At 46.1% G+C, this 24,398-nt stretch overlaps 14 protein-coding genes across 14 annotated transcripts; 9 read left to right on the forward strand and 5 right to left on the reverse strand.

The window, feature by feature from the left end:
- Positions 1 to 242: 242 nt before the first annotated feature.
- KL928_005141 (uncharacterized protein) lies at positions 243 to 1,316 on the forward strand (the record flags this gene model as incomplete). Its single annotated transcript, XM_043205918.1, has 1 exon — positions 243 to 1,316. One exon carries the CDS (start codon positions 243 to 245, stop codon positions 1,314 to 1,316), a length of 1,074 nt encoding a protein of 357 aa, XP_043057381.1.
- A 164-nt stretch (positions 1,317 to 1,480) lies between these two features.
- On the forward strand, positions 1,481 to 5,410 carry KL928_005142 (uncharacterized protein; the record flags this gene model as incomplete). Its single annotated transcript, XM_043205919.1, has 1 exon — positions 1,481 to 5,410. One exon carries the CDS (start codon positions 1,481 to 1,483, stop codon positions 5,408 to 5,410), a length of 3,930 nt encoding a protein of 1,309 aa, XP_043057382.1.
- Positions 5,411 to 5,454: 44 nt separating this feature from the next.
- On the forward strand, positions 5,455 to 6,270 carry KL928_005143 (uncharacterized protein; the record flags this gene model as incomplete). The annotated part of the gene is made up of 1 exon (XM_043205920.1): positions 5,455 to 6,270. The coding sequence occupies one exon, from the start codon at positions 5,455 to 5,457 to the stop codon at positions 6,268 to 6,270; it is 816 nt and encodes a 271-aa protein (XP_043057383.1).
- Positions 6,271 to 6,344: 74 nt separating this feature from the next.
- On the reverse strand, positions 6,345 to 7,207 carry KL928_005144 (uncharacterized protein; the record flags this gene model as incomplete). The annotated part of the gene is made up of 2 exons (XM_043205921.1): positions 6,345 to 6,531; positions 6,693 to 7,207. The coding sequence occupies 2 exons, from the start codon at positions 7,205 to 7,207 to the stop codon at positions 6,345 to 6,347; spliced, it is 702 nt and encodes a 233-aa protein (XP_043057384.1).
- A 20-nt stretch (positions 7,208 to 7,227) lies between these two features.
- On the reverse strand, positions 7,228 to 8,166 carry KL928_005145 (uncharacterized protein; the record flags this gene model as incomplete). The annotated part of the gene is made up of 1 exon (XM_043205922.1): positions 7,228 to 8,166. One exon carries the CDS (start codon positions 8,164 to 8,166, stop codon positions 7,228 to 7,230), a length of 939 nt encoding a protein of 312 aa, XP_043057385.1.
- Positions 8,167 to 8,206: 40 nt separating this feature from the next.
- KL928_005146 (uncharacterized protein) lies at positions 8,207 to 10,069 on the reverse strand (the record flags this gene model as incomplete). The annotated part of the gene is made up of 1 exon (XM_043205923.1): positions 8,207 to 10,069. One exon carries the CDS (start codon positions 10,067 to 10,069, stop codon positions 8,207 to 8,209), a length of 1,863 nt encoding a protein of 620 aa, XP_043057386.1.
- Positions 10,070 to 10,136: 67 nt separating this feature from the next.
- Positions 10,137 to 11,168, forward strand: KL928_005147 (uncharacterized protein; the record flags this gene model as incomplete). The annotated part of the gene is made up of 1 exon (XM_043205924.1): positions 10,137 to 11,168. The coding sequence occupies one exon, from the start codon at positions 10,137 to 10,139 to the stop codon at positions 11,166 to 11,168; it is 1,032 nt and encodes a 343-aa protein (XP_043057387.1).
- Positions 11,169 to 11,188: 20 nt separating this feature from the next.
- On the reverse strand, positions 11,189 to 14,917 carry KL928_005148 (uncharacterized protein; the record flags this gene model as incomplete). The annotated part of the gene is made up of 1 exon (XM_043205925.1): positions 11,189 to 14,917. The coding sequence occupies one exon, from the start codon at positions 14,915 to 14,917 to the stop codon at positions 11,189 to 11,191; it is 3,729 nt and encodes a 1,242-aa protein (XP_043057388.1).
- A 308-nt stretch (positions 14,918 to 15,225) lies between these two features.
- On the forward strand, positions 15,226 to 16,539 carry KL928_005149 (uncharacterized protein; the record flags this gene model as incomplete). The annotated part of the gene is made up of 1 exon (XM_043205926.1): positions 15,226 to 16,539. The coding sequence occupies one exon, from the start codon at positions 15,226 to 15,228 to the stop codon at positions 16,537 to 16,539; it is 1,314 nt and encodes a 437-aa protein (XP_043057389.1).
- A 93-nt stretch (positions 16,540 to 16,632) lies between these two features.
- KL928_005150 (uncharacterized protein) lies at positions 16,633 to 17,418 on the forward strand (the record flags this gene model as incomplete). Its single annotated transcript, XM_043205928.1, has 1 exon — positions 16,633 to 17,418. One exon carries the CDS (start codon positions 16,633 to 16,635, stop codon positions 17,416 to 17,418), a length of 786 nt encoding a protein of 261 aa, XP_043057390.1.
- Positions 17,419 to 17,837: 419 nt separating this feature from the next.
- Positions 17,838 to 18,950, forward strand: KL928_005151 (uncharacterized protein; the record flags this gene model as incomplete). Its single annotated transcript, XM_043205929.1, has 1 exon — positions 17,838 to 18,950. The coding sequence occupies one exon, from the start codon at positions 17,838 to 17,840 to the stop codon at positions 18,948 to 18,950; it is 1,113 nt and encodes a 370-aa protein (XP_043057391.1).
- Positions 18,951 to 19,001: 51 nt separating this feature from the next.
- On the forward strand, positions 19,002 to 21,032 carry KL928_005152 (uncharacterized protein; the record flags this gene model as incomplete). Its single annotated transcript, XM_043205930.1, has 1 exon — positions 19,002 to 21,032. The coding sequence occupies one exon, from the start codon at positions 19,002 to 19,004 to the stop codon at positions 21,030 to 21,032; it is 2,031 nt and encodes a 676-aa protein (XP_043057392.1).
- Positions 21,033 to 21,140: 108 nt separating this feature from the next.
- On the forward strand, positions 21,141 to 22,379 carry KL928_005153 (uncharacterized protein; the record flags this gene model as incomplete). Its single annotated transcript, XM_043205931.1, has 1 exon — positions 21,141 to 22,379. The coding sequence occupies one exon, from the start codon at positions 21,141 to 21,143 to the stop codon at positions 22,377 to 22,379; it is 1,239 nt and encodes a 412-aa protein (XP_043057393.1).
- A 429-nt stretch (positions 22,380 to 22,808) lies between these two features.
- On the reverse strand, positions 22,809 to 24,365 carry KL928_005154 (uncharacterized protein; the record flags this gene model as incomplete). Its single annotated transcript, XM_043205932.1, has 1 exon — positions 22,809 to 24,365. The coding sequence occupies one exon, from the start codon at positions 24,363 to 24,365 to the stop codon at positions 22,809 to 22,811; it is 1,557 nt and encodes a 518-aa protein (XP_043057394.1).
- Between the last annotated feature and the right edge of the window lie 33 nt (positions 24,366 to 24,398).

The raw sequence follows: 24,398 nt of genomic DNA on the forward strand, positions 1-24,398 counted from the left end.
GCCGTCGGTGTCATCAAGTCTGTTGACAAGACTGCTGCTGGTGCCGGAAAGGTCACCAAGGCTGCTCAAAAGGCTGCTAAGAAATAAAGCTGATGCAATCTGACCTTAGGTGACGTATATATTCAATGTATAAGTCTCTGTTCATTTTAATTTCTTCTATAAAATATTCGACCTGTAAAAAATCGTTTGATTATCAGCGAGAAAAATAATTATTATCTCGACGATTAGTATTACCTGCCTCCATGACTGCTGCTGAGAACCCATTGGAAATTGTCGATATCAGTGAGATCAACCAGCAAACTGCTGATAAGCTCCTTCATGCTGCCTCTACACAAGGTTTCTTGATGGTTGAAGGGCACGGGCTCAGCCAAGAGCAAGTTGATCAGCTTTTTGGCTTATCTAGAGATTTTTTTCAACTCCCATTCGAGGAGAAACAAAAATATAAGATCGACGAGTCCAACCATGGTTACACCGGAATCGGCGTTGAGAATCTCGAAGAGGACGATCTGGGAAAGCCTATTGGTGACCCCAAAGAAGCGTTCAATTTTGCGAAGGTTGATATGAGTAAAGGTGAACTTACTAGCGACGAGATTCCCTCTGTTTTCGAGAAGCCCGAAAACAAGAAGATTATTCAAGCCACCTTGATCAAACTCCGCGAGTCTCTCTTCAGTATGCTGCGCTTGATGGCCATGGGGCTACAGATCGATGAGACGGAAGGTGGTATGGATTGGTTCACCAGCCGTCATGATCCAACCAGGCCCAGCGGCACAACCTTTAGGTTTTTACACTATCCATCTCCGGTGAAGGAAGGAATGACCGAGAAAGACCTGGAGACTTGCGGGGAGATCAATGTTGCAGGAGCCCATACGGATTATGGATGTGTGACTTTGCTGTTGCAGAGACAGGACGAGGACGGCCTCGAAATCCTGTCGCCGGTGAGCCGGAAGTGGGAAGCGGTCCCATTTGTCCCGGCCTCTCCAAAATACCAAAAACTCGGCCAGGCTCCTCCTTTGATTGTTAATATTGCGGATCAGCTGTGTTACTGGACCAATGGCCTCCTGAAAAGCACAGTGCACAGGGTCAGGTTTCCTCGCAAACTATTACTGGAAGGAAAGCCACGATACTCGATTGTCCTGTTCGTCCATCCGGCTGACGACACCCTATTGGAGCCGGTTCCCTCTGAGAAAGTCTCTTCCATTTCTGGACGGGGAGCTGCTCACTATCTCGCCAAGCACGGAGTCTCTCTAACTGCTGGCGAGCATTTGGCAAAGAGACTCGCTACAACTTATGGTTGGAAAACTGAGAAAGCCAATTAAGAAAACGCTCTCACCTTTTTATAAGTTTGTTTAGAAATTATATTTTTTTTTTGTTTAATATGAATACTTTTCACCAATTCGTCGACCCCACAACATGCCTGGGCTCGACTTATTGCAACTTTGTATCTCCCAAAAGCCACAATCTAGTTGTGTCCAAAGGGAATATGCTTCAGATCTTTGAAATCGTCGAACTCGAACTGCAGGATGGCGACGACGACGAAGGAGACAACGAGATAAATCAGATGCTCGGTGAATCTGAGTCGTTTTTGGGAGACGCGCTTATGACCAATCTGATTCAGGAGCTTAGATATAAACTTCTGCTTATCGGCGAGTACAGATTGAATGGACAAATAATCAACATAGACAAATTCAGATCCAACGAGAACGAGTCGTTGGACTACTTGATAATTTCCACGAAATTGGCAAAAGTGTCTGTTATCAAATGGGATCCTCAATTGCATGCCATTTCCACTGTCAGCTTACACTACTACGATACAGCGCTAGATGCATTGACGGTGGAAAAGCTCGAGAAGACTAGTATCCAGCATAGAACCGACCCAAACTCTCTATGCACATGTTTACGACTCAACGAGCTGTTCACTTTCCTGCCATTCTACAAAGAGTACTTGGAGGAGGAAGAGCTGAAAGATGATGCAGAAGAAGCTAAGGACGTGAAAAAGAAAAAGAAGCTTTTTACGGAGAGCTTTATTCTAAATGCCTCTTCTCTATATCCAGATATCAGAAACATTGTGGATTATCAATTTTTGCATTCCTATAGGGAGCCCACGATGGCAATCCTATATGCCCCTGAGACAATGACATGGGCTGGACACCTCTCCAAGGCCAAGGATACGCTGAAAGTGATCGTTCTGTCGCTGGATCTTGAAAATAAGAAAGCCTCCACCATCATGGAACTTACTAACTTGCCTTACGACATTGACTATATATGTCCTCTAGAAAGTCCCACGAATGGATTTTTACTGGTTGGGTCGAACGAAATTATCCATGTCAATTCCCTTGGGTCTATCAGAGGTGTTTATACAAACGAGTATTTCACCGACATTTCAAATTTGAAGCTCAAAGATCAGTCGTCGCTCGATTTAATGTTAGAAAACTCCCGTGTTGGGCTTGTGAAAGAAGACCAGGTTCTGATAATCACTGAGTCTGGCGAGTTTTACCAGTTGAATTTTGAGAAAATTGGAGGCAACTCCACTATCACTGGTCTTCAAAAAGTCGACACTGCGAATTATAAAGGCATAGCGGTAAACCATCCGATAATGATCACCAGCGTTCCCTCATTAGACCTCTTTTTTGTTTGCTGTCAAGGCGGGGACTCTTTACTTATCCGGATTAGCAGTAAGAGTGGTGTGCTTCCTCAGGAAACTAAAGAGCAGAATGGTGGCAAAAAAGAGACTAAGGATGATGATGACTGGCTATACGATGAGGAAGACCAAAAAAGTCTCAAGAGCTCTCTGATCAACTCGCAATTCAAGAAAATGGACAGTATACAAAACTGTGGGCCTCTAGTCGATTTCTCTATAGGCAGAGTTTCCACAGAGCAGAAAATCATGGGGCTGCCAAATCCGAACTATAATGAAGATGTTCTTGTTGGTGCCTGTGGAGTGGGCCGGAATAGCTGTGCTTGTGTGTACTCTCCAACCATCAAGCCTATCGTGAAGTCGACGTTGAAATTTTCCAATGTCGACAAGGTGTGGACTTTGACGAACAAAAGCGGCTTCACTAGATATCTCATCACAACCGATTTCACAAACTTCAAGACAGAAGTGTTCCAAGTGAATAAGAATTACAAGAATCTCTACTCCAAGGACTTCAACAATAAACAATACACTCTTCAGTTTGGCACGATCACCACAGATGCTGAGAACCGGATCGTCCAGGTGACGCCGTACAAAGTGACAGTTTTCACATTCAAGTTCCAGGAGGTTGTCGCGCTAGAGTATGATTTTGAAATCAACTCTACTTTCATCTACGGCAACTACATTGTAGTGATTATGAAAAGTGGTGAGCTTGATATTTTAGAATTTAAGGGAGACAAACTTGAGAAGCTTGATTTGCCGGCACTGCTGAACTACTTGATTTTCACCAATGGGTGGATTTGCGAGTCCTCGTTGCTGAATCATTTGGGTAGCGGTGCCGTCAAACGAGATTCTGAAGGCACGCCTGTGAGCGAAACAGAAAATAGCAAGAGCGAAATTCTTTTTTGGCTCGTGACAGCCGATAATCGATTGTTGGTATTCCAAAAGGATCATAAGGAGAAAGTGTTTGAGTTCACAGATATTCACAAGTTTCCAGAGCTTCTGACCCTGAATCCTATGGATGTCAATTATGAAGCAGATGTGGATCCCATTATTAAGCAAATCATGTTTACGAAACTTGGTAACAGCTCCAGCTCTAAGGATTATCTCGTTGCATTAACTTTTGGAGGAGAGGTCCTCATCTACGAAACATTCTTCGATCCTATAGAAAGAACATACAAGCTGATGAAGATCAACGAAATGTGTCAGTTCCCGATTGTCGGTGCTCCGGACAATTCTTATGCTCACGCGACGAAGATTGAAAGATACCTCATCACCGTGGACAATTTCCAAGGGTACAAAGCTGTCTTAGTGACTGGGGCAAGTGCATTTGTGATACTCAAGGAGCACAATAGTATTCCTCGGATGCTACAGTTCACCAAAAGATCTTCGCTCTACTTCGCCGAGTACAACACTGATAGATGTCCGAACGGTGTGATCTCGATTGACGAAACCAAAGCCTGTCGTATATGCCAATTAGATAGCAGCTACACCTATTCGAACAGGTTGCCAATAGCCAAGTACACGATTGGAGACAAGACAATCAACAAGATTAGATACCACTCTCTATCAAACACCTATATCATATCCACCTTGGAGGAAGGTCCCTACAATCCTGTCGATGAGGATGGAGAGCCACTCCCTGGATTACGGGATGATAGAAAGCTAAAGTCGACATCTTTAAAGGGTACGGTTCACTTGGTTTCTCCTGCCAATTGGACAATCATCGATACGATTGAACTCGAAGACAATGAGTATGTGACGTCGATTGAGGTGATTGAAGTGAAGGTTTCGGAGACCATTGCGACCAAAACAGTGGTTCTAATTGGAACCGCAAGATGCAGAAATGAGGATCTCGCTACACATGGATCTTGGAAGATTTACGAGGTGATCGATATCGTTCCGGAGCCTGGAAGACCAGAAGCAAAGAATAGATTGAAAATGATTACATCAGAGACAGCAAGAGGTCCTGTACTCTCCATTTGCAACATTAGCGGTCGTTTTGCAATTGTTCAAGGACAAAGAATGCTTGTTCGTACTTTGCAGAAAGACGACAATGTGGCTCCTGTTGCCTTCACCGACACGTCCATATATTCGAAGGAGGTGAAAACTTTCAAGAACCTCGTACTCATAGGAGATGCATTTCAGAGTGTTTCGCTTTATGGCTTCGATGCCGCTCCGTACAGAATGCTGCATTTTGGAAAAGACGAGCAGGATGTTGAATTGCGAGCTGCTGACTTTTTGGTGCACGACGGAAATCTGCATATCTTGGTGGCAGACGAAGATTCTGTGTTCCACTTGCTACAATATGATCCTTATGACGGGAACTCTATGAAAGGTCTAAAGCTCTTGCGCCGGTCGCTGTTACGTTCGAATGCGCTTACAACAAAAATGATTTCGGTTGCAAGAGACAGATCCCTGTTTTCAATGGTGAGCACGCTGAACCACGAAGACGACTTGGGCTACGAGATCATCGGCAGCAATATCGACGGCTCATTTTACAAAGTGATGCCGGTCAACGAGTACCAGTACAGAAGACTGTACTCGATTCAAAATTATCTCTACGACAAGGAGCTGCATTGGCTTGGTCTGAATCCGAAATCCAACGCCATTGGAGGTCTGACGGAGCTCATGCCCTCAGTCAAAAGACCGTTTATTGAACTCAACATGTTCCATCGGTTTATTGGATTCAATAACGACAGGAAAAAGCAAATCATGCAAAAGTTGGGCAAAAACTCATACGTTGAGGTGTACAAAGATATAATATCTCTGCAATAGATCAATATTTTTCAGGCTGTGCGTAATGAATTAAAATGTAAAGTATGGAGCTTGATTTCTTTTCCTACTTTCGTAAAGGATCTGCCAACGCAGTGTTCCGATATGAGGGGAAGGATCCGCAGCTTGCTGGTACTGTTCTCAGGCTTCGACTGGCTGGCCAGGACTACACAACACAGGAAATATATGAATACATGCATCAGTTTTCTTCCCTCAAAAGATGGATAATACCTACGAAACTTGTTGAGCTAGAGCCAGGGGCTATTCATAAACTCGAAAAAGACGGCTTGAAACTCAAACCAGACACCCATGGCCTACTCATGGACAACGTTTTCGAGGAGTCTGATTGTCGTGAAATTGCTCTTAACAAGCACATCATTCTAAGCTTGGGAGCTCGCCGATTGCTGGAACTGAAGCCCAAATGGCTAGATCCGGGTTCAAATCGGACCTGTCGCAATTGTGCACACCTGTTATCCAAAGGCGAGAAATTCATCGTCTGTCCTCTACAACTGCTAACGACTGACGGCATACATAAGTGGTGTGAAGCGGTTGAACATGAGGCTTTAAATCGAGGGTGTCCGTACCTGCCAATTGAAGATGCAGTGCAAGCAAACATCCTCTTGTTCCAGACCCTTGCCTCAATACAGGCTCGTTATCCAAATGTCCATCAGAAACTAATGTCTCTGGAAAGCGAGGTGGATGTTGACGAACAATTGTGCGAGACCATGACGATGCGCGACGTCACCGTTTTCATAGACTTGGACTCCTCGAAAGCACTGCTTTGTGACTTAGACAGAAAGAGTCCCCGTAAATGGCAGAAATGGAGAGACCGCGAAATAGCTTTGAATAAGCTTATGCAATGATTAGATCGGCCACAAAACAGAGATCACCATCTCTGCTGTTTGCCCAAAGTCTGTGTCTGTGCTCTGATGTCTTCCTAATGCACAGGTTGATTCTTTCGTTGGCAAATGATGGGTTGATGATTTTGTACTTTAGTGAAAGTGCTGTGGCATTTGGATTGTGCTGCTGCCAAAAGTGGAGCATCAGCTGGACCATCAATGGCCCAGAAACTATTATCGAGGGATAGTTTTCGTACCGAGAGCCATAGATAGGATTGTAATGGACTAGATGAGAATTAAACATTAATGCACTGGATCGAAAGATGGACACTGTAGAGGGGACAATCATTGCAGTGTGATCAGGCTCAGAATCCTCAACAAGGTGATATTTCTCTTCTGTGTATGTTCTCTGTATATAGTACAATTTTCTCGTTTCAATAATTGACCACACATTGTCCACTTTGTACTCGCGTTTGTAGTCCACTCCAATTTGCTCTAGTCGCTTGTACTGTCTCATTTTATCCACGGTCTCGGTAAAACGAACTTCATCTCCAAACTTCAGGGGCCTGTCTGGATTGAATTGAAAACCTCCTGCAACCCACATCCGCCTGTAAAAGTAGTCTTTATCTGCACTGCACGGAGCATGGTAATTGTCGAAGCCATCGAATCCCAGCTCGTTCTCGCCAGAGATGGGGTTACAGTAGATCATAGAGTATCCGTAAGGAACCACCTTCCCTTTGCAAAAGCGTTTATTCAAACTTTCCATGTTGCCATTCATAAATCGAGCTGTGGGATCGATCATTGATTGCAAAGTGGCATACAATTGTTTTGCCGGATAGGCGGATATCGAGTCGTCAAGAAGGTTCCAGTGCAAGCTTCTGAGTCTTGTCTCAATCTCTTGGTACTCACTAAGGGAGGGTCGCGTGCGCAAGCGTGCCAATCGAGGTACAATTCGAGACATGATATTGTGAATAAATCTATTTAGTCTAATTTTTTCAGTTTTTGTATCTGCTCCTCAGTCATGATTTTATCCTTGAGGTGGATCCCGTTGCTGATCAACAGAGTCCGCGGGCCAGAGAATTCGATCATATAATCAGGACTACCTGTCACCAGCCGGTTCACTGCTCTCTTTACGAGGCCTGCTGTCTGCGAGTAAGCACTGCTTAACCAGGGATGGATTTTGATCTGGGGTTTTCGGATCTCGAACTTGTCGGAAACGTACGATGTTAATGAGGCCCACGCGTCAGACACTCTTGTAAGCCAAGATATCCCCGGAACTGCAAAATCGACTATGCTTCTAGGTCCAGCAGGGGTCTCTCCCGTGTATGCCACGACGCTCGAAGGGTTGATGCTCACAGTCTCGCCGTCCTGAAGGGTCAACTGGAGTGTCTGCCCTGGTGAACTGAGCACAAACTTGCCGGATCCTGCCACCTTCACCAGTTTTCTCTCTCCTATCAAGTCAATGTAATTGCCCGTCCAGGCCACTAAATCGTCTCTTCTCACTGTCCAATGTGTGTCCTTTAACACATTGACTACCGTAAAGTTTGAATTTTGCAGCTTGTTGGCCATCAAGATCGACAAGGGGCCTGAGGTGTTGAAGCACCGCTGAAAAATTAGGCCTCCTTCGAGCTTTCCCAGTTCGACTACCAAAGACGAAACCTTGCCGTTCAACGCTATCACGGACTGGTTTGCGTTGCTGTAGCGGAGATTGAGGATCGAGGATTTGGGCAGTTTAATATTTAGCATGGTCGAAGTCTTTCCCAGGACTTCAAAGTCCACCGGCTCCACAAATGCGCCCGAGCCGGTAGATTTAGGAAGTTCCTTGAGCGGCTCATTGACCTCCTCAATGTTCCGGATCCGCTTGAACGACGCGAGAATCGACTTGAGCGATATCTGACGGTGCTGTGAGGGTCTAAACATAAATAAAATATTTAGGTGTACGGAGTGGATGAACTGAATACTATTTCTTTCTCGCACAGTAGATCATAGCGCAGTAACTCACCAGCAAGATACAGCCGATGAAAAGGTTGATGCCAAACACGTTCTGGTAGCAGCGGCTGCCCTTCAAACACATCCGCACAAGCTTGCCGTCTCCGTCCTCCAGATACTGGCTGTGTTTATCGTAGTCTTTGCCGAAATAGTCACTTAGCATCAAAAAAGCCACCACCGAGCCTGTTCCAATGACAGACCACGAGGTGGCAAAATGTCTAGCTCCGAAGTTATCAGCGACAATCGCAGGCATGGCGCCGTAGATGGCGCCGTAGCTGATTCCGAAGCAGGTAGAGCTGAGAGAGAGGAAACGAGCGTTGTCAAATAGGAGCAGCGTGCTATTTCCCAAGATCCCGCAGACAACGGAGACCACAATCACCCAGAGTCTCTGCGCATTCAGGCTCTTGTGTAGGTAGTCGCTGAAAATGCCTCCAAGCATCCGGCCCAGAAAATTGCACAGTGATATAATGGAAACCTGGAGTGCCTGGTATGACGAGATCTGATCGCTGGTGAAGTTTGGATTTTTGTTCATTTGCGCCTTGACAATGTATCCAATCCCGTAAATGTACACTTGTCCACTGCCACAGAACAGTGCGTTCAGGACGTAATGGCAGACAAATGTTCTATTTTTGAAGAGCCAGTGGATGTGCTCCTTGCTGGTGCGGTGCGTGGTTTTTTTCCGTTTGATAGCGTCTGCTAGCTCGTCTGCAGGAGTTGTCTCGAGCACCTCCGATTGCTGACTTTGAGGCATGCTCAGCACTGATGCACTGTATGAGTCGCTGCCAGGATTGAGAGGCGAGTCCTCGTCAACGAGAGCCTCTTCCTTGACATTTTTTTTAGACGCGTTTCCAAGCCATCCTGGGTTTCGGGGCGAATTGCTCAGTGAGGAGCCTAGTCTGTAGGAGTTTGCACGAGCTAGCGACTGTTTCGTCTTGAACTCCACCGGAGACGACGATATCGGCGAGTAGCTGCTAGGCCGCGACGAATATGGGGATTTATTTTGCGCACTGGTGATTGAAATCGGGTTATTAGTGATGGTAGAGGTCCCAGAAGACGTTGTGGACACAGACAGTGAGGAAACCTCTGACGTCGACGAGAATAAGGACGAGTTAGAGCTCCGTCGCACGAGATTCAGCTGTGCAAACGAGCCGCGATGGCCCTTGAGCAGGTACTTAATCCCGGACGGTTCGTCCTCAGCGTCCTGAGCATTCTCGTCCGGCTCGTGGATGTCTATAAAGAAAAATCCCATGCCAATGACCACGCCAGAGAAAATCGCGATAAACTTGAGGAGGCCCTGTGTGTTGCCCGCGTAGAACACCGTGGATATGGAAGCGTACATCAGGGCAGCCAGGCCGTAAGCTGAGACTGGACAGGCGTTCGCCATGCCCTTGTGTTTGGGGAAGTTGATGGTGGCTACCTTCAACGTTGCAAAATACGGAAGTACCGAGCCAAATCCAACGTTAACCATGGCGATCTCCAGGAGCCACAGATGATGGAGCTGGAATTTGTATGTCAGATACAGAATCACAAATGCGCCAGACTCCAGTATGGCCCCCAGAAATATCGCAAATTTGGGTCCGAACTTGTCGATCAGCAGCCCAGCAGCCAGTCCGCCAATGGAGGAACCCAACGTGGAGCCAAACGTCAAAAAGCTGGCATCCTCCGCGGTGAAATGGCATCTGGACATCACCTGGGGCGAGTAGATGCCGAAAAGATACGGAGTACCCGAAGCCATGGCCACAAGGCACGAGAACACCAGAGACACGATCCTTCGCGTTCTTCCCGACTGGTGGTGCTCATTGGACCCGCCGTAAGGGTCAGTGACAGAGGACATGAAACACCAAACAAAGATAACTGGAAAGGACGATCGACCCGAAAAAGTTTATCTCTGATCAATAGGCATGGCCAGGAGAAGGAACAGTTTCGACGCGTACGAAGAGGACGACGACTACGTGGAGCCCGTGCGCAAGTCAAGAAGGGTTCAGACGTCGCAGTCGAATGGGCCAGACGAGTCCAATTCCAGCGATAGCTCTGAGGAAACGGGTCCTCAAAACCGATCCGTGGCGTCGTCCAGGGCTTCTGTGAAACAGCAGCGCGTCCAGAAACTCACCAAGGCGTTTGTTCGCTCCCTACTGGCGATGGAAAGCAAATACCAGGTCTTGAATAAGGGCCTGACAGCAAAAATAATGGAGGTCGAGGGAGAGAAAGGCCATGGTATACAGTTTAAGAAAGACCTGCTGCCCAACATCAGGGAGACGCTGGAGCGTGTCTTTGGGATGGAGCTTGTGGAACTCCCGCCCAGACAAGATACAAAAAACGCGTCCTCTGATGATTACATTTTGGTGAACAAGCTACCGTTGTCGCTAAAGGACGAGATCTACAAGTACTTCCAGTCACAGTCACGGCCAATTGCCTCGCTGTCGGATCTCAAGGAGCCGTCCACAAACTCCTCTGCTCTCTACAAAACTGGCGCCAACCTGCCCAAGCCTGTATCTGACTTGATAGCTCAGGGCTTCAAGATGCTCATAATAGCTATCATTCTGCTCAATGAAAATAATGTCAACAAGCAAGACCTACTCAACATCTTGCAAACGAAGTTCCAGCTCAACTTCAGCGAAACGAGAACTGTGGAGCTGCTCGGCACAACGGTACCGGAGTTTCTGCTTCTCATGGTCAAACAGGAATATCTAAATCAGCTCGACGTGACACAGACACAATCAAAGAACCAGCGACGCATCACGTCCGCCAGCAGAAGTTCCGACGACAACATGATCATCTACTCAATAGGACGCCGCACAATGGCAGAACTAGACCAAGATAGCTTTATCGATTTCCTTAAAAAAATGTACCCAAACTGGAACGAAGAGCTCGAAAAAAACGCCGTGTACACCCTGAACGATATATGGAAAACTCCGCACGAAACAGCAAATTAATAAGGTATATAACACTTCAGTTATTGCACTTCCTCTCCAAACATGTTGTTTAGTGTTTTCTCTGTGAGAGGGTCGTCCATAACGTCCCCTTCGGCTCCTTTTTTGCTTCTTCGTTGCTGAGCAGTCTCTACCTGCTTTTTGCGATCTCTCATTTTCTGTTCTTCGTTGTTGTTTCCTGGATCGCTTGCATTCTCGACCAGCTGCAGTAAGCAGTTACGTCTTTCCCTGAGCTTTTTACAGTTCATTAGAAGCAGCTCGAAATCGGTCATTTCCTTGTTGCTTAGATTAAGGCATTTCTGGAGAATCATTGCCGGATACGACGACTTGAACCTCAAGCCCATGTAAAGCAGAGTCAACGTGTAGGCAGCTTCGGGGTGTGCGTCGGCGTAGAACTTATCAACAAGCACAGACAAGAGTGTCTCGATCACATGCTCCGAGAGATACTTGTCGACGTCGTCGTTATTCAAGGCGACAAGATCTTGAATCATGTGCTTGACTATCAAAATGGCATTGAACGAGCATCTCGTATCCTTGAAGCTGATAATGTGGCACAGCAAATTCAGTAGAGGTGCAAGCAGGTTCAAATCCCTGAATATGATTTCTCTGGTCTTCAATTGTCTCTCAACCAGGCTTGTTGGCGCCTGCTGGCCAACAAGATCAATGAGCATCCTGTCGATAACGGCAGTGAGCTGCCTGAGCATGTGTTCTTCCATCATTTCCTCGCTCAGCTGCTCGTCGCTCTCGTTGCCTTCTAGCTGCAGTCCCTTCTGGAACACAACGTCCCACTTGGAAACAAGCAGCGAGTCAATGGTATTCAATACCTGGGGCAAGAGCTGGACCATGAAGGAATCGAGGTGAGAAATAGGACAGTTTTTTATCACATTCCGAATCACAAGATTGATCATGTGCCTCCACGAATGAAGAGTGATACCCACGGACTCGCCGGTCAGGGCTTTCCACAACAGATTGGCACAGTCTGGAATCTCGTATAATGTTTCTTCGAGCTCCGAAATCGAGCTGATTGTCAAATAAGCGTATTCTCTCGTATACCTCACGATGTGCCCAACGCTGTCGGCGAAATCTCTTAATGTATGCATAGCCTTAACGCTTTCGTCCATGAACGATTCCTTGGACTGAATGGAGACACCCTGCTGCCAGAATCTCTCCATGCAACTGTACTTTACGAAGGATTGCACTTCGGACGGCAGGCCAGACCAATTAGCAGGGTTGTGGTATGCCTGGATTTGGTAGATGAGCTGCAAAATGTGTGGCAGGATTGGCTTGATTCTTGGCTTCCAAAGTTTCAACAAATCTTGGTAGGTTTCAGACTGATGATCCAACTTCTCAATACTGTATTGAATAAAAATTCTTGTCGCACGAATTGGGAAGACTGATGACCAGTGATCCTTTAATTCGCTCTTCAGCGCTCGTCCTCTTTCATCCATTTGTGCTTCCAGAAGATCTGTGTCTGCGGTGATTCCCCTCGATTGGAAATAGTCCGCAATTCTAACAATACCTAGTCTCTCCATGAACCAGTGCAATTCCAGCAGTCCCTTTTCTGTTGCAGGATTGGACCACGCAACAAGCTCTGGATCGACTATATTAGCAAATCTTTGAGCCTTGTTGTCAATAGACGATCTTTGAGATACCACTAGAAGGAAAGACTTGAACGCCACAGCTTCGTGGTCGCTGAGTTTCTTGGAGCTCAAGATAGCGGCAATGGCCGACTCCAGCTCGGTAAGAATATCCTTCAGAGACTCCGGCATGAGGTACGCAAGCCTGTTGAGCTCTGTGCCACCACTTGTCCTTAAATCACGAATAAGTTCTCGTTCATCATCCCCGGCATCAGGAGGATAATCAAATGTACAAGACTCCATGACTTTCTCCAAGACCTTGAACATGGTTCCGGAAACGTCTTTCAAGAGGGGTGTGAACTGAACCAGTGTCTGGATTTGTTTTCTCAGCAGCATTGGGTCTTTCACTGTCATGCTCAGCAGCATTTTGCAAAGCTCATCCACCTGATTGATTAGATAAACCTTCTTCGTCTCCATGTCATCGTCTTGACACCATATAAGCCACCTCGAGATGCCTCGCACGCACGCCTCAATGGTGACAAACTGGGCGTATCCAAAGATGAACGGCTCAGAGTTTTTGCCTTTGTAGATCAGTTTTGGATCGTTGAGCGATTGTATGCCCACTGGAGATGAGTAGAATTTGTTCAGTCTGTTTGCGAGCCACTGCAGCCCATCGTTTGGCTTTTTACATATGATGATCCGCACAATGTCGTCGCTCAATTTTTTGTAATTGTTCAAAAAAGTGGTGGCCTCAGGCTGGCTCTCGAAATCTATGCTCAGCATCTTTCTCTCGACACACTCGTCATCGTAATCAGCATAGTTGATCAGTCTGCTGGCTGTTACATCCAGAAGTTCTGGCATAATTTGCTCGAAATCTGGCTTATCGCTCAATTCATCTATTCTCAGCATTGAGCACCAAAATTGGAGAGATAAACCTGATATCACCAAAGATGGGTGTTTTGTGGTTTCCAAAACCAGTTTGAAATAGTTCAATACGTCTGCGGATTCAGGAAGCTTGAATTTGATGTTATTGTCAGAGAGCTGGAAATATTCGCTGAGCCCCACAATCATTTCCACTAGTTTTTTCAGCAGGGTATAATTATGTTCATCAACGTCATCGGGATCCAGCTGTATACTTTTGAACACCTTGAACAGCATTGCCAGACCTTCGGTCTGGAAAATCGAACCAATTATCTCGTTGAAATCGGCCTCCTCGGAGTATGCCCTTGTGAATAAAACCTGTAAGCAGTCGACAGTGAGTGTTTTTATTTGAACATCATCAATTGCCAGCAAGCGACTGAGCTTCTCAAGCACGCCAGCTGCGCGAAATGCAATTGGTAAGATCCAGTACAAGCTTGTCTTGAAAACTTGTAGGATTTTGACTGCGAGGTTGGAGAAATTTCGGTAGTTTTCATCAGAGTCGGATCGAGGATGGCTCAGCATGTAGTCGATACATTCCTCCAAAAGCGCGGACCATCTAAGAAGCCACCCTTGATTTGAGGCAGCGAATATTCGGAGGGACTCGTTAGGCTCATATTTGAGCAACAATATTTCCTCGGACGTAACCACCTCTGGACATAGAGATGACAGTACGTTATTTCTCTGCGACACCACGGGATCATCAAGCAGGTAAACATCCTCAAACAATGCACGGAATATGATAAGAGAGAGCTCTCTTGTGATAAGTGAATGCTCCCACAGTCTGAGCAAGTTTTCGTCCATGGAAGCCCAACTCTGAAGTTTTTCAAGGTCTGTATACGATTTATCTTTGAGCGCAATTTCTTCTTCTTCCTTTGAGAGACAAAGACCCCAACATCTTTTGGCGATCTCCACCCATAAGAACGCTATTTTCTCCTTCATGTAGTGAGGGTCCGTCGGCGCCACTTTCATGGCTAGTTCGATGACCCAGTTTCTGACCGCTTCCTGTTTCTCTAGGTCCCATTGGGAAAAGTCTCTCTTGATGGCATTGGAGAGCAAGCTCAGACCGAAATGTCTCACAATGAAGTCGTATTTATTGTCCGGGAGTGCCAGCAAGTATCCCCAATATGGCGACTCGGGGATCTGTTTGATGGTCTCTAAAAATTCCTGAGCTTTGTGGCGATTCTCGTTGGTGGACTGAGGGTTATAGATTACCTGTAGAGAACCCACAATCTGGTCGACACCATTCTGATCCATTGTGGAGCTCAAGATTCGCGTGTTGATGTTCGATTGCTAAGAGTAAACACTAGTCCAACGGATTTTTATTATTGTGCACGGTGTTTCGTGTTGGTCTCGTTGTACGGTTTCGAGCGTCGATATCAAACCCTAAAGGTTTAATGCGTTTTCAATGATGAATTTGTACAAGGTCCAGCTGAAAGGAACTGAAAATCGCTATTGATTTTGTAAATGACAGTAGATCGATAAACAAGAGCTTCAAGTTACCAATGAACTTTTTAAAAAAACGTGAGAAAAAAAGCTGGTAAATTTTGACTTTCGCAAAGGCCATGTTTTTGGGGAGCCTGAGACTTTTGGGCAAAATGCCTGGTCAGAAGTCTCTCATATATCCACGCGCTGGTTTGCTTTTTGTTCGTAATGCTGCTCGGAGCTCTGGCAAGCCGGAATTTCGGTACAAGACGAGAAAAGTTAAGACCCCTGAGCAGCTTAGGGCAGAGGAGGAACAGAGGAAGTACGAAGAAGCCATCAACTCAGGTTCCTGGATCAAAAAATATGGTGCCATTGTGGACACCTTTGAGTTCAACAGAAAGGCCACCAAGTACTATCTTGCGCTGTATGTGGTGTTCTTCGTTTACGGTATAAGGTATTTCCGCAAACTGTATGAAAGAGATGTGGAGAAGAAGGAACTGCTGGAGAAAAGAGATTCCGGTGCAGAGCTTAGTGAGTGGGAGAAATTGAGATTGCGGGAGTTGAGTGGGGACCTGATCCGGACGTCGGATATGGCCAAGTTGAAGGCGTATCACGAACTCAAAGAGGAATGGAAAAAGACACATACTTCGCCCGACGACTACTTCAATCCAGAGCCTAAAGATATTGAGCATCTTTTAGATACCTCTTACAAAGAATGCATTCTCCCGGCTAAGGATTTGACAGATTTCTATGACAACGTTGCCGAGAAGTACGACAGCGAGATTTCCACCGAGGAGATGTTGTCGTTCATGGGGTCAAAGCGGAAATGGCTTATGAGCCACTGCAAGGGTGACGTTTTGGAAGTTGCCTGTGGAACGGGAAGAAACATCAAATATTTGGACCCTACGAAAATAGAATCCTACACGTTTCTGGATACCTCTGCCAAGATGATGCGTGTGACGTACAATAAGTTTACAGAAACATGGCCTGCTTTCAAAAAGGTGAAGTTTGTTGTTGGCAAAGCTGAAGACTTGTTGGACCTTCAGGGAGACAAGCAAGTGAAATACGACACTATCATTGAGACTTTCGGATTGTGTTCTCACCAGGATCCAGTGAAAGCCTTGCAAAATATGATGAAGTTACTCAAGCCGGGAGGAAGAATTGTGCTTTTGGAGCACGGGCGTGGCTCTTACGACTTTATCAACAAACAGCTTGACCGAAGGGCCCATAAACACTCGGAAACATGGGGCTGTCGATGGAATCTCGACATCGGAGAGTTGGTGGATGCATCTGGATTGGAAATCACGCAGGAAAAACGATCTCATTTTGGCACCACGTGGACGATTGTGGCCAAGAGGCCAGGAGATGTTCTAGAGTTTGACGAGCTCACTTTCTTGGAGAAGTACTTTATTGCCAGAAAGACTAATCTGGACTCTTCACTGCCTGAAAAATAACTTATAGATTCAATTGTATATATTTTTAACGTGTGAACCGGCACGCACCAATAAAGAGTTCCCACTTGATATAAACATTTCGAACTGACTTCCATGTCGGCCACACCAAAAAAGGTCAAGAAGACCGTTTCCTTCTCTCGCAACAGTCCTTCTTTGAGCGACCGCAATCCCAGTACAGAACCGGGATCGCCTGTTCGAGAGTCAGGTTTCAATCTTGCTGATGATGAACCTCAACTTCGCGAGCTGCCAAAGCCGTCTCCTGCTTTCGTGCTTCTTCCGTTCCATTCTCTGGTTGTCGTCTATGCTCTGTATTTTCACTACGATATTAGCTCCAAAGTTATATCGGCATTGCGCTCGTCAGCACTCGCGGTTTTAACACTTCAGTTTGGTTTTGGACTAATGACACTGGCCACACTAAAGAACAAAAAGAAGGCAAGAAAGCTCAGAAGCCCAAACGGCGGCGAGCTCATGTACCTGGTGATTTCGTCTATAATATCTGGCTTCGCCGCAGTTCCAATCTTCGTTATCCTGCTGGTCTTTGGGGCTCCCATCGGATCCCTAACCGAGGAAACAGCCTTTCTAGCTTTGCATCTGTCGTTCCTGACAATTTTCCCGCTTCTTTTAGCCTACAAGTTCACAGACTCAGACGCAGGAGATACGTGGATCCGCTTGCTCACGTTTCAAGTGCCAGCATTTTATAAGAATCAGGTCTACTTGCAGGCTATGGGCGCACTGGTGGGCTGCTGGTTGGGTGTGATTCCTATTCCGCTCGACTGGGATAGGGACTGGCAACAGTGGCCAATCACGTTGCTCACAGGTGCCTACGTGGGGTCATTTGCCGGAAGTTTAATCAGCTACCTTTATAACATTTTTGAATAGAATTCGCGAACGGTGCATAAGGTTACACAAAGTCAGGCTGGAGGATGAGGTTATATAGAAGATAGAGGTTTAAGTGTCCGCGGTCATTGATTCAACTATCAGCTCTATCACCCTTGGCCAGTATCAAGCGAGCGGCTTATGATCCTTAGTTCTGATCTGTTAATCGTAGCCGTGTGACACCAGTCTGCTGAGGACGGAACGATGACACTGACCCCCTAACCCGTTTTTGAGGCAGTCCCTCCTCTTCTTATCAGCAATCATAGGTGCTCACGTAGTCTTGCAGCTCTGTCTCAACAAAAGAGAGCAGCTAGTGAAAGGAATTGATTGGCGTTGGAATGTCAACTGTATGAGCATTATCTAAACTCATTTTGTACTAGCTACATTTTAAATCAATTTCATAAAAAACTTTGTTTATAAATATGTCTCAGATATCAGCTGCTGATTCACAGGAGTCGCGCTTCTCGAAGTACAAGCTCAAGGAGGACCTGTACAAAGAGCCAGAGTGGTTGAGTTCGGGAGGTAACAAATCACTTATAGGTGGAACGGGCACAAGAACAAAGAAGAGAAGCATACCAACTACTCTCATCAAAAGAACAAGCAAATTTCTGGGTGAAACGACCGATGATGCTGATAGCTCGAGCCAGCCGGCGCTGCCGTTCCAGTCTGGCGTCCAAAGGAAACGGTTTGCAGGTGATTCTGTCATTGCTGACCACGAAACGACATCCATAGATGAGTTCCAAGACCTTCCTCCAAAGGTGTCCCTCTATGACCGCATGAGTAACGATGAAAATTCTGGTAACGCTCTACTGATCAACAGCCCAGGTTTTGGAAAGTTTGAATCCGACCCCAATAGTTACAGAAACGTTTTCAACAGAGTCCAACGAAGCAGGGTTCCAGTCGGATCTAGCGAGTCGGCAAACCCAGATCTCCCCTTCTCCGTTGGCAAGGTAGACTCACTAAATGACAACGAAAAGGATGCAGAACCAACGATAAGAGAGACTGCTGTTATAGTGTATGGATATGACGATTCGCAGTTCGCCTCGGTTGTGGAGCAATTTTCAAAATACGGGACCATAATGGAGGATTTTAACCAGCGTAAGCTTCTGAGTCAAAGCAAGAACTACCCCGTTTTCATTGGGCCGCAGTGGGTGAAATTCACATACGACAACTCGGCTTCCGCCGTGCGTGCTTTGCGTGATAACAATAAATTAGGTGCATCTGGTTCGGTGATAGGGGTGGTCCCTTACACAAGATCGTCTCTAGAGAAACTGCTAGGAACGTCTATTCCAGACAATCAAGACATTGGGTGCTCTATGTCGCTGGTTAAGCTTGTGAGCGACCAAAAATTACCAGAGATAGAGCTTTCTTGCGTTTTTGCTGCTGAGGGCGGCAATCATGAGGAGCGTCAAGACGGCAAATTTAGACTCAAGGATGGGACCGGTCTTATCAATGTCCCGAAAGCTGCAAAAAAGGAAAATAAGGGACTTTTGGAGCGTGGCATGAAGCTTGTTTTTGGGGCGGGAGAAGTTTAGATTTGATAGATAACTTAATAATCTCGAAAAATTAATTTTAAGCCCTGAAGTATGGATCAAGTATACTCAGAGATAGAGGCAATACAAACAAAACTCAACGAATTGTTCTATCGATATGCGCTATCACAACATGTCAAAACAGAGTGCCTTAGTCTGATCAAACAATTACAGCTTGTGATGGACTCTGGATCCATGCCCGAGCAAATTAAAGGCATGGGGAATAAGCTTTTGGGCTTTTACGATCATCTCAAGTCTGGTCGACCGTTTCTCACTCCTGACCAAAAGATGTGCTGGATATTTTCAAAGCAAACTGATTTTTATTACCCATTTGATGAACAAGTAAGCCTTATCGTTGCCCCGGGTTCAACTAATTCGCTTATTCTTAGTACGGATGGAATTGAGGACCTGTACCAGGAATCACTAGCAAACTGCTCCTTTGTGTCATCCTTGATAACAGCGGCCAGCCATGGATTTGACCTCCTGTCATTGGTTCATACAGATAGCAATACCTCAAGATTCGCAGTGACACTACGATTCAATGGATGCAAAAGAGTGGTGTGGACAGATTCTTCACTTCCGGGTGATCAATCCAGATACGTGAAAAGCTCGACGAATCCGGAGCTTCTGTGGCCTGCAATCGTGGAAAAAGCATACCTCCAGATCCATAATGCTTCTCACTTATCAGACTTCAGGGGTTCCAATATCGGCATTGATACGTTTATTCTTACAGGCTACGTTCCCGAGTATGTGGAAATTGACGATCTCACGAGAAATAAGATGGAACAAATTGCTCGAAAACACAACAGTGGAGAGCTTGTGTTGGGTTTAGGGACTTCCAATCTTTCTGCAGAAGAGTGTCGCCGCTTCAATCTTGCTCCTAATCATGATTATTCGGTTCTGGGCATCGAAAAGGACGATTCAGCGCAGTATGGCTATAAGTTACACTTGAGAAACCCATGGAATCTTGCGAGACGCGACATTGAAGTGTCAGATCTTTACCCGTTTAACGTCCTCTATCTCAATTGGAAGCTAAATAATTTTTCGAAGATCACCAAGCATGTGGTATACAAGGACGCATTGGGAGCGATTGAGTACCCACAATTTTGCTTACAAAATCACAACCACCCCAGCACGGTCTATGTTCTTTTTGAGCGCCATTTGAACCAGCAAGAGACATATTTGCGTGCCGAGTGGTTTGATACACAAGGCGAAAAACTCTGGACGCTGACAGACGCAAAACGGATAGCAAAAAGTCCGACCAACAAATCACGTTTTGTATTGTCAAGACTTCATCTCAACCCAGGTCAACGAGCGACTGGCGTGCTTATTGCAAACAGTACGTTTCCAACAAGATACTCTGTGCATTTTTTTTCGGAGCACGAGTTAACGGTAGGAAGACCATCATTCAAGTACAAACATATCCAGGAAGTATCGGATCAATGGACGCCCATGACAGCTGGTGGCAGCTGGTTGTATCCCACTTACATTGACAATCCACAATTCGAGATTACTGGTGCAGATGGTAAGACCGAAATTGGTCTTTTTTCTAACAGCGTAGCTAATGTCCTGCTATTTGAGACTTCAGACAGATTTGTCACAAAGTTCGACGAAAAAACCCTTGTGGGCGGCCAACGACTCGAATACGACCAGTCAGGATTCATCTTCAAAACCAGGCTCAACCCAAAGGCAAGATACATCGCAATAGTATCAACCAAGGACCCTTCAACCCTCGGCCCATTCAAATTAATCGTCAATAGCGAAGGCCCGCTGACTATGACTAGACTATCCACAAGCCTGGGACTTTTCACGCAATCGAAAACCTTTCAAGATTCAGAAAACTGCGAACACCAGTTTACGGTCCTGAAACCTTCCCGCGTTACAATAAGAATCAGGAGCCACGCTGCATTCGACTTTTCAATCCAATCTCCTAATTTCCGTAAGGAATGCAAAAATGTCAGCGAAAAATACGGCTACTTTGTTCATTTTCCCACCTTTCAGCCTGGAATATATACAATCTGCATCAGGCTATCGCAGAAAGGCCCGTGTACTGTGGATCTGGGCAGCTCTCACAGGTTGGCGTGAACTATTTCCACAACTTTACGGCTGTGCAATGATAATAAATTTTGAAACATCTGTATGAGCCGAAAGAAAGCGGCCCGCATTCGGTTTCTTGCACGTTATTTAGCGCAAATGGCACAGAGCAGCCTGAACTACGATACGTTGCAAGAACTGTTTCAGGCGAGCGATCAGGTGGATGAGTTCCGCATTGAGGAGCCGGCCTCTAAAACGATAGAGAGCCAAATGGAGGTTGAAATGGACATCCTTAAAATATATGAGGACGTTCTAGGCAAAGATAAGAGCGAATTTCCTATCCTTAGACGCAAGAGACATTCCAAATACATTGACACATTCTTGAACCGCCCATTGCCCGCTCCATTTACAGCTCTGGACGCTTCTCAGCCATGGATCATCTACTGGCTTGTGAACTCTAAGGCACTTCTCGGCGAGGAAGTAAACTCAGAGCTGTCCGACAAAATTGGCGACAAGATTCTTGAATGTGTGGATGCCGATACGGGGGCAATCGGCGGAGGAAATGGTCAGATGGCCCACATGGCTGCGACATATGCCGGCTTGTTGGCTTTGACGGTAAGCAAAAGTTACAAAGCTGCTAGCCAGCTTGACAGGTCCAAAATATACAACTGGCTTCAACAAATGAAACAGCCTGACGGGTCTTTCATCATGCATTACAATGGAGAAGCAGACGCCAGAGCCGTCTATTGTGCGATCTGTGTTGCTTCTCTTCTGGATATCCTGGACGACAAGCTTGCGTACAAGGCGATTGACTGGCTGGCCAGCTGCCAAACGTATGAGGGTGGATTTTCAGGCTTTCCTGGCGATGAAGCTCACGGAGGATACACTTTTTGTGCTGTGGCAGCACTGTCGATACTAAAATCTCCTAGAGAGTTAGCATCTGTGATTGATCTCGACAATTTGATCAACTGGACTGTTCAAAGACAGTACAGTCTGGAGGGAGGACTCAGTGGACGCACAAACAAGCTCGTTGACGGATGCTACAGTCATTGGGTCGGGGGGTTGACACCATTACTCGAGATAGCGACTGGCCAAAGAGACCTTCTCAATCGTATCCAGTTGCAAAATTACATTCTCTGCTGTTGCCAGGATGAGCCTGCTGGTCTGCGCGATAAGCCGTCTACTCGGGCGGATTTTTATCATACGAACTATGTCCTTTGCGGACTGAGCATGACGCAGCACTACCAAGAGTATAAGGCTGGCGAATACATTGGACACCGGATTTTAGATCCGAGCATAACAGACATTTCGGATGCGAACCACGTGCGCTCGCTGGACCCGATCTATGGTGTTCCGAGTGGACTGGCTTCCAAGATGATCGCTTTGTATAGAGCTTGAAAAAATGCGCGAAAAATATCGTCAAAAAAATAATATATATATATTCAGCATGACGAGGTTAGAGAACCAGGAGGTAAGAATTAAAGTATCGTATTGCTAACGCCAGTTTCTCAAACAAGTGAGTGCACTGCTGGAGAAGAACAGCGGCAAGTCCATATACATCACGCAAAAAAGACTCTCGTATGACATCACGAAGGATATAGAAGGTGCAGCTGGATCTGGGAAAGAATCGTACTCGGTGTTGGTCAGAGTGACCGATGGCAACAAAGATAAGTCGAAAAGAGTGAAGCTGAGCACAGAGATCGTACCTGACCGGCTGGAGACATTTTGGAACGAGTATGCCAATATTCTCAAAAGCGGACTCAAAGGATTGAAGAAGAAAGACAAGAAGAAGGCTAAGAAACGGACTAAGAAAACACAACCAACGCATTAATTTTCACTATTCAGCTCGACAACCAAGTTCCCATCAGGATACACCTGCTGGGAATCGGCGATACTTAGTTCATCGTCCACGGCAACTTTCTCTCGTGGATACACTGTATAGACATCAAAGTTGTACTGGTGATCGTAACCAATGGGCCGTTCGAGGGTGTCGGAGTCGGAAATCTCCACGTCGTTCAGATGGGTGCATTCGACAAAAGCGTATATCTCCTCAATTTTAGCGGTCTTATCGAAATTGTGCCGAACTCGTTTCCCGTCCGGCAGACGGATAGCGATCCGTGCGGCGTTCGCGGGCTCTGGATCTGGCAACAACGTAGACTTTCTCCATTTCAACCACTTCTCCCTCAGAGTGGCGGCCCGTGTTTGTTCCCGCCGGTCTCTTTGTACAAGGGCCTCCTCCATTCTGCGCATTCTGTCTCTTCTGAGCGAATTTTCGTAAGCCTGATCCTGTAGTTGGCGAGTCTGGCGATCGATCTGAAGACGCTGCACATCTGCACGGATACTCTCCAGTTTGGGGTTGAATTTGTTGTAGTTTTTTTGCAACTTGGCGAGCACCTGAGCACTAGGCATATAACCTTGTATTTTGCAAACCATAGACAGGATCGGATCCGACTGTTGCACTCCAGAAGCTGTGGGCGTCTCGTTGACCGTCAAACACAACATTCCGAGGAAGGGAAGTCGGGTAACTTTGAATTGGTTAGCCACTTGATATGCTTCACTGTCTTTTATGTCTCCGCCCCATATGAGTATTTGCTTCTCTCGAACGAAGTGAAGAAATTCAGGACTTATCAGCACATCTTGGATGAAATTCTTAGTGTCTTGGTGGTCTTCGCCGTGGATGTACAGCAGCAGCCATCTGGCATCTTTTTTAGCGAAATGCAAAGCGTGCGAATACGAACACTCAAGGAAATCAGGGCGCTGTATTTCCATCATGTCAGCTTGGTTGATTAGGTCCCCGGTTTCTTCCTCATCTGCGTCTCCACGAGACACGTTTCCGATCAAGTCGTCAAAGTTGACGATAAAGCGGCGAGCCATATCAGCGGGATCAGCGTTTTTGCGAATGACATGGTATCTATTTGGATGCAGCTTCATGATGATTGGGACAATACCACCAACAACAACAAGCAAAGCAAGACCCAGTATGCGGAGCAAAACGTACAACGGCACAACAACAAATAACACTAGCTGGTCTAGTAGCCATTTAAAAGTGGTGTTGACCATTCTGTGGAGCTTTGAGGGCTGTCGTTCTTCAGTGATGGGGAATGACCCTGGCATCAGAGGCACATATGTCTGCTCTGTATTCCGAAAGAACGAAGAGAACCAGCTTCGCTGATTGGATGCACCATTGGATGAATTCTCCGTTGCCATGTTGACGTCTCGTCTCTCAAAGTTCGCCCTTCTTGGATACAACTGCCAGTACTGAATCAATGCAAGCTCCAGATTCCAGTTCACAGACTCTAGCAAAGCAATTTGCTCGGACACAGGGATTTGGCAATTGGAGATATTTTGGAATTGCTCTAGTATCTCCTCCTGCTCAAGAAACATACAATAAATTAACCTAGAAAAAAATCTGCATTA

The sequence above is a fragment of the Ogataea angusta genome, assembly GCF_019207475.1.
Source record: "Ogataea angusta isolate 61-244 chromosome Unknown 61-244_NODE_13_length_294202_cov_90.480228, whole genome shotgun sequence".
Lineage (NCBI taxonomy): Eukaryota > Fungi > Ascomycota > Pichiomycetes > Pichiales > Pichiaceae > Ogataea > Ogataea angusta.